Source organism: Elephantulus edwardii, unplaced genomic scaffold (assembly GCF_000299155.1).
Source record: "Elephantulus edwardii isolate Elephantulus edwardi_28Jun2011 unplaced genomic scaffold, EleEdw1.0 scaffold00437, whole genome shotgun sequence".
Classification (NCBI taxonomy): domain Eukaryota; kingdom Metazoa; phylum Chordata; class Mammalia; order Macroscelidea; family Macroscelididae; genus Elephantulus; species Elephantulus edwardii.
In genome coordinates this window covers 129,161-142,303 of record NW_006400187.1, presented here as the reverse complement: position 1 = coordinate 142,303, position 13,143 = coordinate 129,161, and the positions used below count along the sequence as shown (strand labels likewise).

Genomic DNA, 13,143 nt, shown 5'->3' with positions numbered 1-13,143 from the left:
ATAGACATTTGAATTGCCCTTTGAAGTGTGTTGGGGTTAACTTGTTTTTTTATCTATTTTCAGAATTAGTGTAAGAATGCTGTTCTTGTTGATTGCCTTTGAGTCAAGCACGACTCTTAGCGACCCTATGAACAAAAGGCCTGAAGCCTCTCTGCAACTATTGGCATTTACCAAAGTTCATATTTTCTGGTAGCATGTTGTTTAAGAAGTGTATATTTTCAGTGTTGGGTAGACTTGCACTGTAAAACAATCTAGGCTTCATAACTTATTGATGAGCAGATTTTTTTTCTTTTAATTGACAAGTCAATTTCTTTAAGGGGTATTAAAAGATAAAAATTTTGAGTTTTGCTCTTTAAACTTCTTGAAACAAATTTCATTGTTGTTGTTTTGTGCCAACTATTTGGAATCATCTTATAGCTGACCCTCTCTCTAGCAGGTTTTCAAAGGTTGTAAATAACACATGAGGAGATTTGCCCATCTTGCTTCCACAGAGCAGCTATTAGATTTGAATTGCGTTCCTTCAGTTTGGCAACACAAGTCCTTACCACTAGGCTACCGGAACTCCCTACAAATTTTACTAAGTAACATTTTTCTAAAAATATGTTAATTTCTTCTAAATGCCCAATATATTAGAATGACATTTAATGCTCTTAATGTTTTATTTTGCTAAATCTGTTGCTTAATCTCCTTATGAATTCCTAGTATTATTTATTTGTGCTTTTTCTTTTTACATTTACTAAGCCGATCTGGCTACAGTTTTACTACCTTCGGAAGTTCCACAGCATCAAGTTTTGATCTTTATTTATCCTTTGTGTAATAGTTTATTTTTCATTTTTATTATTTCTGCTGTCATGATTTTGTCTACCCTCTCAACTTTCATGCTTACTTTAGTAATTCTCAGCCTGTCTTATTCTAATAAAAAGCTTTAATGCTATAAATCCTTCTTAGTGTGGCTTAAGCTACATTCCTGAAGTTACTATGTGAACGATTTTTATAAATCAACTATAAGTATTTTTTTTTTTTTGGATTTAGAGAAACGTTGTTTAATGGTAAAGCTCAGCACACTCCAGCATGGGGCATGGCCTGGAGTTGAAGCAGCAGGGACAAGTAGTTGATCCCCACGGAGCCTCACAACTATAAGTATTTTATAATATCCATTTTTATTTCTTTTTTTCAACCCAAAGGTATTTAGAAGCTTTTTTCGTACTCAATTGTATAAGAAAAGGAATTTGTTGCATCAGCTTTCTGCTCTTCTCATCTAAATTTTTTTATTATAGAAAAGAGTCATTGGTAGTGGTGGTGGTGGTTGAGTACCGTCAAGTCAAAACCCAGCCACAGCTGGGTCTTCAATGGGTTTTCAGAGGTAGTAAATGATACAGGAGGAGATTGCCCATTCTTTTCCATCAGGGTAGCTGGTGGATTTGAACTGTGTGCCTTTAGCATTGCAGTACAGTTTTTTTTCTTTCTTTTTTTTCAGCACTATTTCTTACCACTAGGCCACTAGCACTCCCTATAGAAAAGGAAAAAGATTACTGTTTGTAATCTTTGTTCATTGTTGAGACTTACTTTGTGAGTTAGCATACAGTCATTTAAAGAAGTCCTAGTAGCTTGGTGGTTAAGCATTACTGCTAACTGCAAAGGCTACAGGTCAAACTCACTTCCCACTGCAAGTGAAAGGTGTGACAATCTGCATATGTAAACATTGTTGTTAGTTGAGTCAACTACAACTAACAGTTAAACAACAGGTCAGAACCTTGTCTTATCTTGCACCACCCACATGCTCAAATCCATTATTATAGCCAGTGCTCCAGTCCATCTTGTTGAAGATCTTCTTCTCTTTCCCTGATCTTCTACTTTTCCCAAGATGAAGCTTTTTTTACAAAGACTGACCCCTCCTGACAACATACCCAAAGCATGAGAAATAGTTTTTCACCATCCTTGCATCTAAGGAGCACTCTGGTTGCACTTCCTCTAAGAGATTGGTTTGTTCTTTTGGCAGTTCATAGGGTAAGCAATACTCTTCCCCAACATCGTAATTCATCGTATCTTTCTTCAGTGATCTTAATTCATTATCCAACTTCCAGATGCATAGGAAACAACTGAGACAATCATGACTTGGAACGGGAGTCAGTACCTTAATCTTTAAACTATTATCTTGTTCTTTGACACTTTAATGAGGTCCTTGACAGTCAATTTTCCCAGTGCAACACATATTTTGATTTCTTTACTGCTAATACCATGGATTTTGATGGTGGATTCAAGTAAATAAAATTATTGACAACTTCAATCTTTTCTCCATCTATTAGGGTGGTGCCTATTGATTCAGTCATGAAGATTTTTATTTTCTTGATGTTAAAATATAACCCATATTGAAGGCTTCAGTGTTTGATCTTCTGAAGTAAGTGCTTCAAGTCCTCCTTACTTTTTGCAAGCAAGATTGTATAATCTTCATAATGCAGGCTATTCAATCCTAATGACACATTCTTCTTCATTTAGTACAGCCTCTCAAATTATTTTATCAGTATACCAATCAACTAGATATGGAAAAAGGATATAATTTTGTTGCATACTTTTTCTACTGTTAAACCATATATGTATTTCCTTGTTCTGTTCTGACAATAGCTTCCTGGTCTATAGTTTCTATGGCTCTTATAGATTTCATATGGGCAGAAGGAAATATTCTGGGATCCCCTTTCTTCTCAACATGATCCATAATTTGTTATGATCCTAGCAGTCAAATCCTTTTGCATAGTCAATAAAACACAAGTAAACTTCTTTGTGATATTCTGTGCTTTCAGCCAAGATCCATCTGGTATCTGCAGTGATATATCTGGTGACTGACATAGCCTTTTCTAAATCCAGCCAGAATTTCTGGCTGTACTGTTCCAATCATTTTTTTATGTCTTTAACAAGATTAACGATACTGTTCAATAATTTCCACATGCTATTGGATCATCTTTCTCTAGAATGGAATATAGATCCCTTCCTATTAATTGGCTACATAGCTATTTTCCAAATTTCTTGGCCTAAACTAGTGAATGCAACCAGAACTATATTTGTTTGATGAAACATATCAATTGCTATCAATCAATTCCTGCATCCTTACTTTTTTGTCAATGCCTCACTGCATCTTGACTTTTTACCATTTGTTCTTGATCATATACTACTCTCTGAACTGTTTCAGTGTCGACCAATTCTTTTTGGTACACCTTCCATCTTCTTTTGATGCTGCCTGCATCATTCAAGATTTGTCCATTGTTGCAACTAATGGCTTGAATTTATTCTTCAGCTCTTTCAGCTTGTGAAATCCCAAGCATATTTTTCCCTTCTGGCTTTGTAACTCCAGATCTTGGTACATTTCGTTATAATATTTGCTTTGCTTTCCTGAATACCTTTTGAAATCTTCTGTTAATCCTTCTTACTTCAAGATTTCTTTCTAGGTAAGGACTAAATTGAGTATTAGATTCATGTATAAGAATGGGAAACAAGGCTGAAAAACTGTTACAATAATTTAAGCTAAAGATCTTAATTAAACCAATTGTGGTAGAGTGTGAGAGAAGCTGAAGTGAAAAGAGCTCTGAGGATAACTAGGTGAGTTTAGTGTACAGAAAATAGATGAGAATAAGGGAGAATTGGTCAAGGATGACTTACCAGTTTTCTGGCACATCATTCTGCTTTCTCGGCAGTGATGTTTATAAAAAATCAAGTTAGATGAAGGAAAGAACTATTTTAAAAGAATATATAACTAGGCATTATTTGTATGGCAATAGTCCAGAATAAGAGGTGCATAGCAAAGTGAGCTGGCAGAGGGCCTGAGGGAGGAAATTAGGTAACAATGAATGACTTTTTTTTTAATGAACTGAGGGAGTGTAGGGTGGGAAATGTGCAGCAATGAATGAATGAAAATCCAACTTTTCTGTATACTTTTGTTAAAATCACAATTTAAAGAAAAAATAAAGAGCAAGATTTTGTAGAGGCTCTAAAAAAATCAAGTTAAATTTCCTCACAATGGCATCCATATAACCCATATTTCAATTGTTTCTAGATCAGTTAGTAAATTTCTTTTTAAATGTTTTTAAAGGCGTGGAAGGAAGAGCAGGAGCGATTAGCAGAAGAGGAACGCTTAAGGGAAGAAAAAAAAGCAGAAAAGAAGATTAAACAAGGTGGAAAAAAGAAAGGCATGGATAAGGCAGAAAAAGAAGATAATAAGATAATAAAGAAAAAATCTTCTTTAAAGGATAAAAGTAAAGAAGAATCATTAAAGATCCTGGAACCAGTAGTTGAAGTCACGCAAAAGCCAGAACCTGCTATCATTTACCCGGTAACATCAATTTTCTATAGTTTCTTGGGACCACTATTGACTGTTTTTTTGTTTGTTTTAGAAAATAAAGTTTCACTGGAAACACATCCTTCTTACAGTGAAGATGAGCTCTGACCTTTAGCCCCTCCTAGGATAGCTAGAACCTTTCTGTAAATAATCATCAAGACAGAAACACCACAGGCCAAATTTTCAGCTTGGTGAAGCTAGGTTTCTGGTGGGCTTTTGTGCTGTCATGTGACCCTCCATTAAGCAGTGAATGGTACAGGGAGTAAATTACCCATCTGTCTTCCACATAACAGCTGGTGGTTTCAAGTCTTGTGCCTTTATCTCTGCAGTACAGCACTTTACCACTACACCCCCAGAGCTCCCCCTAGGGTTCTAGAGTCAAAAAAAGATATAAATTTAACAAAAGCACTCAACTACCATGGCTTGATGTAAACACAAGCTTTGTCTTTATCCCAGATGATAGAATTTGCTGAGTCCATTTGGTTGTGTCTGTGTCAGCAACCAATATTCCTAACGGTCTGATTCTGTAAAACCTTTCCTTTCACCACATTCTCACTCAGACAAAAACTAAGAAAACTTAGTTTGGATTAATATGGAAAAAAAAGTTGAAAGTCGTTCCATCTATTATCTCTTTCCATCTATTATCTGAGACAGATGAAAACATCAAAGTTTTCCTTCTCAGGCTTTGGCAAGAAGCAGAACTCTCTGGACATCTTTAAAAACACAGTTTGCTTTACCAAACCCCCAAAGTTTGTGATTCTGGGCTGGACAAAAAGAATTTGCACTTTTACTAAGTACCCAGATAGTACCACACTAAGAGAAATATTGCCCTGAATCTCTTCTTCTCTGTCTGGCTTAAGTAGTTCCATGTTTTATCACTCAAATGTTTCCACTCGTCTTTCTATTGTCCCTAAAGATGAAAAAAATAACATAAAATGAGCATTAGGAATACCACTTAAATAAAAAGAAGACAAATATATATTCCTTTATCATATGACCTATAAAGGCACTATACCTTAAGGTTCACTTCAAACAGAAAATTGCTACTTAAACAAATGAATTTTTCCTCCTACTGCCTTAGAGACTTGCTTTTAACACACACTTACACTGCACCAGTGAGCCAAATATAATGCCCTTGACTTCCTTTAGTTGTACATTTTATTGCACCACCATGGGATGAAAGATTCTAAAGGTAACAGAGAGAAAGGCTCATGAGTCTAAACAGAAAAATTAGAACAAAGTAAACTAAATGCACTTTTAACTGGCTAACACTGGTGAGGTGATTTTGATCAGTTCCTCACTCAAAGCATAATAATTTTTTTTTTCTTTTCTAGTTTCAAGGATACAATATGGGAAATATACCTATCCAAATCTCAGGGACCAGTTACTATCTGTATCCTTCAGATGGAGGACAGATAGAAGTAGAGAAGATATCATTTAAAAAAGGTATGCTTCTGGAAGCAGCTAGTTATTAGGTTGAACAGTTTTAATACATTTGAGGCCATCTTGCGACCTTGAACTTCCCCCTGAGAGAGAAGTGAGAAGGGACGCTCATGGCAACTCATTTACGTGGCACATCTGATGTTTTCAAACTTCACGTTACTCTATTACAGGAATTTAGTCTTAGACACACTAGTATAGCAATACCAAATATTAAAATATTTCAACACTACTGTTAATAGTACAATAATATCTGCATTCAGTGGGTTAATTAGCTAGTAATATTCATTACAGCACATGTAGTCATTTCAGAAAGCGAGGGCACATTATGAAATGAGAGCATTGTTCTGGCTTGGACTCTGGAACACTGAACGTGGGGCCTGCAGCAGAGATCTGGTTATTCCAACTGTCTAGAAATTGCCTTTGGATTAAGAAGTCTCTAAGAGGAAAAAGCTCATGGGAAGCTCTCCTTGCCAGAAGGCAGGAGCATGGTGGTGGGGAGTGCAGGAATCATGGCAAGCTTTGGAGGACTGCTTTTCCAGGAATGTGTTTGACGTGCAGGTTTACTCTCTCCCTGGATTGAGGCTAGCCAGCCTGGGCCTAGGGTTTGAACCAGGAGGCGGCCTTAAGCCAAAGGAAGCCGGGAAGGAAGCAGCCATGTTGTTCCTGGTTTAGCTGGCGCCTTCACAGGCTCCTGGGAAGCTCTCCTTGCCAGAAGGCAGGAGCGTGGTGGTGGGGAGTGCAGGAATCTTGGCAAGCTTTGGAGTGGACTGCTTTTCTGGGAATGTGTTTGACGTGCAGGTTTGCTCTGTCCCTGGAGTGAGGCTAGCCAGCCTAGGGTTTGAACCAGGAGGTGGCCTTAAGCCCAGAGGGCCCTCGGGCCAGGTTCAAACTGTCTTCCTGTCAAACATTCTTCTAGGTGGTATAGCACTGATCTGTGCGTTGCTGTACAGAGGTAACTCGTGGTTGCTGTGATGCTGAAGCCTGTGACAATGATGTGCCAATTGTGGTAATGGGCACCCATGGTGGACGGTGTTGGCTGGAGCTTCCCGACTAAATCAAGCCTGGAAGCAGGAGCGGCATCCACTTCCAAAATGGCTTGCCTCTGGAAACTCTATGTAAGAACAGTGCTCAGGCTGTTCATTCATAGGATCTCTATGAGTCGTCTACGACTCGACGGCATTAAACAACAAACAACGAGAGGAAAAGGTGATGGGAAGGAGAGCTGAGAAAGAAATAGTCTCTAAACCCCCAAGAGGAGATGATTAATTCTTAGCAAGACACTGTTAAAAGCATCCTGCAAGCATAGCTTTGCCCTGTGCCTTAAGAATCTCTCAGATGAAATTAGAAATTAGTGACAACCTATCTTTTGGTGGGATGAAAATTGTCGTTGAGAGCTGTGGAGAGGTTTAATGTGAAGGGAAATTGATCAGGCTCCTTTTTAAGGGTTAGAAGATGATTCACCATGGCAGGGGTCAACGTTAGCTCAGTGCTCCCCTCTTTTTCCCACCTCCTTTATACCAGCCCACCCCTGATGTCTCCTGCTTCCCTTGCTTACTGGAGCACAGAAACCCCAAGAGCTCCCAAGCACTCAGCCAGCTGTACAAACCATTGTTGTTCTTGCTTATCTACCTTATTTTCCTTCTTCCTTCTTGCTTTCTTCCTTTTTACCTCCTTCTCTTCCTCTTTGTCATTTCTTTTCTTGTTCCATGACTATCAATAAGAAAATCATTGCAAGAGATGCTCTTCATCATGTAATCATGGCACAGGCAAGAACATGGTTAAGATTTCAGATATCACATAAAACGTATGAGCACATGTGGCATCAGGATTGGAGGAAGATTCATCAACAACCTGCGTTATGCAGATGACACAACCCTGCTTGCTGAAAATGAGAAGGACCTGAAGAGCTTGCTGCAGAAGATCAAGGACTGCAGCCTTCATATTGGATTGAAGCTCAACGTCTAGAAAACAAAGATTCTCACCACTGGGCTGGTTGGCAGCATCATGATGGATGGTTAAAGAGATTGAGATCATTAACAGCTTTAATTTACGTGGCTCCACAATCAACACTCTTGGTACTAGCAGGCAGGAAATCAAGGGACAAATTGCATTGGGAAAGTTGGCTATGAGGGACCTCTCCAGAGTACTGAATAGCAACATCAGTCTGGGGACTAAAGTGTGCCTGACCTATGCCTTAGTCTTCACAATTACTTGCTATGCATCAGAGTGCTGGACAATGATTAGGGATGATAGAAAGAGAATTGACGCTTTTGAGCTGTGGTGCTGGAGAACAGTGTTGAATATACCATGGACTGCCAGGAGAACAAACAGGTTCATCCTAGAGAGAGGGTGAAACCAGGCTGTTTCTTGGAGGCAAGGATTCTGAAGCTTTGTGTGACATACTTTGGGTATGTTGCAAGGAGGGACTGGTCCTTGGAGAAGGATATCATGCTTGGAAGGATGGAGGGATAGAGAAAGAGAAGGAGACCATGAAGGAGATGGATTGATACAGTAACTAGAGTAATGAGGGTAGGTGTGTCCGAGACAATAAAGTTGCCACAGGATAGAGCAGATTTCAGGGCTGTTTTACATAGGGTCATGATGAGTTACAAGTGACTCAGCGGCACATAACAACGACAATATATATTTTAATATTACCATGTTTTAATGAGTACAGTGTACATAGTGTAGTATAGTACAACTGATAATAGAGCTCACATAGATCCCATAACTGAGGAGAACATTGTTGTGTGTTTCTGCCATCCAGTTGAAATCATAGCTGACCCTCCTGTGGGTTTTCAGAGGCAGTTAATCTCTCAGGAGGAGATTGTTCATCCTTCTCCTACAGAGTAGCCAGTGGATTAGAACCGCTCTGGTTGCACTTTCTCCAAGAAAAATTTGTTCTTTTGGCATTCCTTTGGGCTGTTTAGTCCTCTTCTCCAACACCATAAGTGAAAGGTGTTGATTCTTCTGTCATCCTTACTCATTGTCTCTCAGGCACATAGTAAGTAATTGAAAAGACCATGGCCTGAATCAGGTGCACCTTAGTCTTTAAACGGACAATCTTGCTCCTTAGTTCTTCTGGAGAGTACTACTTTAAACTGAAAATCTTGCTGCTTATTACTTTGGAGAATACTTAAAACTCCTCCAAAGTACTTTCCCAATGCAACACATCTTTTGATTTCTTGATTGCTAGTACTAAGGATGATGCTTTTGGATACAAGTAAGATGAAATCATTGACAACTTCAATCATCTTTCCATCTTTTGTCTGTTGGCCAAGTGGTGAGGATTTTGTTATATTGTTGTCTTAGTTGTCATGTGTTGTCAAGTTTATTAAATAAATATCCCTCACTTGTATGAGGATTTTCATATACGTACAAATGTAAGTTTCAGATGGTTCATGGTAAATACATTTTTGTCACCCCACCAATGTTAATAAATTTTTAAAGATTTTAAGTTAATCAAACTTGGAATGAAAAAGCTGTATATTTTTAAAAAGGAAAATCAGTCAGAAGAAAAAGTATATAATGTTGACAAATTCCTGTTTCTGTTAAAATCAGTAACTCCTATTACTACTTTTTAGGTAATTATTTTTAAATTGTAGAACTTTTTGACAATTATCCATTTGGTGAATTACAAAGTTGATTATGGATAAACATTGCTCAATCAGTTTATAGATGCTTCTAATAGATGGATTTATATAATTTGAGTTGAGATGTGCAAGTATCATCTGATCTATTTTGCATTTATTTCTGGAATTTCACCATCATTTAATCTTTTACATACCTATTTATAACCATGTTGATAGCCCTAGGTAATTCCACTACCGAGCTTGACTTCTGTGCCGTGTAAATAGCTTTATGTGGCATTACTTGCAGACCATCTTCTAACCTATGATCATTCTTTAGGTCCAACTTTTGTCAAAGTGAAAGTGAAAAAGGACAATCACAATTTTATGATTCACTTAAAAGACCCTAAAACAATTAAGAAAAGGGAAAAGCCAGAAGATTATTTTTCTTTAGAAGATGAGAAGGAAGATAAAAATGAGGAGCCAAAGCCCAAAACAGGTAAGCAGATATATTTTATATATATCTTGGTGAGAGTCATACTTAAATCCCATGCCATGCCAGCAAACCAATCCACTTGAAAGAAAAACAGATTAAATCTTTGCTGCTGGTGGATTTCAACAGCCAAAGAAACAAAGCCTTACGATTAACACTTACCTCACTACAGATGATGCCATGTAAAGTCTTTCAAAAAAAGATTTGTGTCATGTGTCTATGAGTCAGAACCAACTCATAGCCGACCTTCCAGTGGATTTTCACAGGCTGTGGATAGCATCAGAGGGGAGTGTCCATTTTTTCCCTCAGAACAGCTGGTAGACTCTGTCCATCTACCTTTTGGTTGGTGACACAACTACCTATTGGGTCACCAACTGTTTGATTAACAAAACTTTTTGTATCCAACAGTCATAATAAGATCAATAATTACATCACTTTTACATATTTACAGAGACAATATTTCTCAAGACCGTGTCTGACAAATATGAATGTACTCAAGAATTTTACAATAGAAATTTTCAGTTGCTTTACTTTATTTTGCCTGATAAAGTATAGTGGAATTCAGTATAAATGTTAGAAAGTATAGAAATATTTAAAGAATGTAACAGTTGTACATAATTTTGTCAGCTCAGTAGTAACTACTTTCACAATGTATTTTTCTTTTTTCATGAGAATTTTCTAGTAATTATTCTTTTTAAACCATCTTTTTAATATTTTCATAATGTATCACTGATATATAGGTATGATGTGTATAACATAATTTTTATGTTTTTAACTGATATCACCTAAAAAAACACATAAATATATTGTTGTTATTGTTATTGTGTTGTTAGATGCCACTGAGTATGACCCAGAATGATCCCAAGAACAACAAAATCTGAATCCTATCCTATCCTCTACCATCCTCACAGTCTTTGACATACTTGATCCCATTGTCATAGTCACCCTGTCAATCCACTCAGTTGGAGATCTTCTCATTCACCAAACCTCTACCTTTCCAAGCATGATGTCCCTCTCCCAAGGAAGAGCTTCTCCTAGAAGCATGCTCAAAGGATGTGAGATGAAGCTTTGTCATCTTTGCCTCCAGCTTCACCTGATCCAAGATAATAAGCATTTGTTCTTATAGCAGTTCATATGATATTCAGTACTGTTCAGCAACACCAGAACTTAAAGACATCAATTCGTTTGTCATTCCTATTCTTTGTCTGGCTCCTAGATGTATAGCAAGTGAGTGAAAAGACCATGGCCTGGATGAGGCATACCTTGGTCTTCAAACTACCATGTTTGCTCCTCAATAATTTGGAGAAGTCTCTGACTACAAACTGTCCCAGTGAAATGTGTCTCCTAATCTCTTAACTACTGGTATTAATGCTGTTGATTGTGGATCTGAGTAAGATACAGTCACTGACAGTTTCAATCTTTTTTCCCCATCTATCAGTGTGTTTTCTATCAGTCTTTTGGTAAGAATTTTTTGTTTTTTAATGTTAAGATGAAATCCATATGGAATTCTATATTCTTTGATATTCTGCAGCAAGTGCATCAAGCCCCCATCACTTTTGGTAAGCAAGCTTGAGTCATCTTAACAGCAGAGTTTATTGATGGGTCTTCCTCAAATCCATAAAGAGAGCAAAAGGTTATTACAAAAACAGAGGATAAATAAAAACCAAAAGGGATGAGAGAAGAGACTCTGAAAATTCTACTAGACTGTTAAGAAGACAAAACAAAGAGATGCTGAAGTAAAAAAAAATCTTAAAAAAACTTCAAAGGGAGCTTGAGAAGACAAGCAAAGTATTCTAGCAGAATGTGCAGAGATAGAACTGGAGAATAAAAAGGGAAGAACTCACTCGGCATTTCTCAAACTGAAAGAACTGCACAACGTCAAACCTCAAGCTTAGTTCACTTGAATGGCTAACATTTAGGTTAATATATAAGTCAAATTATGCTACTTACAAACCTTAGTCCATATTTAAGTATAAGGATAAGCAAATAGAGAGTGGTTAATTGACAAAAAAAGTTAGTCAATAAACTGTTTCATGCACAGCAAGAAACCCAAATAAGCCTGAAGCATTTAGCAAATGGCATGTGAATTAGTTGTAAATGGTTTCAGGAAACATTAAATGGACAGCAATTACTTGAAATGATTAAATTTCATTAAGCATTTAAGTGGGGGGTAAAATTCAATCCTCAAGTTGTAATATTAGGAGATGCTATGGGTAAAGTCTTAAATGATCCATGAAGCATCAAAAGAAAGTGGAAGGAATACAAAGAATCTCTATACTGAAAATAGTTGGTTGATGCTGTAATATTTCAGCAAGTATCATATGATCAAGAGCCAATTGTAATGAAGAACGAAATTCAAGCTACACTGAAGGTACTGGACAAAAATAACTCCTCACAAATCAATCGAATACCAACTGACATATTTCAATTAATAGATGTAGCCCTGGATGTACTCACCAGTTGCTGTCAGAAAATTTGGGGAAGAGCAGCCTGTTTGACTAACTGAAAGAGATCTGTATTTGTTCCCATTCCCAAGAAAAGTGATCCAATAGAATGTGGAAATTATTGAACAATATTAATATTGCACATAAGCAAAATACTGCTGAAGATTATTTTAAAAATGGCTAGAACAGTACATAGAGAACAGCCAGAAGTTCAAGCTGGATTTAAAATAGGCTGTGACAGAAGAGATATCATAGCTGATGTCAGATGGATCCTGTCTGAAAGTAAAGAATACAAAAAGAATGGCTATTTGTGCTTTATTGACTGTACAAAGACACTTGACTGCATGGATCTTAACAAATTACGACTAACATTGAGAAGAATGGGAATCCCAGAACATTTAATTTTTCTTCTGCAAAATCTATACTTGAATCAGAATGCTGTTGTGTGAACAAAGCAATGGAATACCTACATGGCTTAAAATTAAGAAAGATCTGTATCAATGTTGTGTCCTCTCTCCCTACCTATTCAATATGTGTGCCAAGCAAACTATCTGAGAAGCTGGACTCTATGAAGAAGAAAGGTATGAAGAAAGGACACAACAACATGAAGAAGAATGTGGCATCAGGCTTAGAAGATGACTTCTCAATATCCACATCATGCATATATGTATGTGTGTATAGCAGGTGTGGCATCCACTTCCTAAATAACATGCCTCTGGAAATGCTATGAACTTTGATAAATGTCAAGAGTTGTAGAGGGGCTTCAGGCCTTTTGTTCATAGGGTCGCTATGAGTCGTGCTTGACTTGAAGGCACTCAACAACAACTATATGTATGTGTGTGTGTGTGTGTGTGTGTGTGTGTGTGT

The 13,143-nt window shown here is 37.3% G+C and overlaps 1 protein-coding gene across 1 annotated transcript in view; it reads left to right on the top strand.

Annotated features, from left to right (window-relative positions):
- Window positions 1–13,143, top strand: part of SPAG17 (sperm associated antigen 17) — a 395,169-nt gene that overhangs the window by 262,359 nt on the left and 119,667 nt on the right. Inside the window, exons 21-23 of the mRNA XM_006902657.1 lie at window positions 4,082–4,321; window positions 5,662–5,773; window positions 9,680–9,838. Coding sequence (XP_006902719.1) covers window positions 4,082–4,321; window positions 5,662–5,773; window positions 9,680–9,838 — 511 coding nt within the window. The remainder of the gene's footprint in view (window positions 1–4,081; window positions 4,322–5,661; window positions 5,774–9,679; window positions 9,839–13,143) is intronic.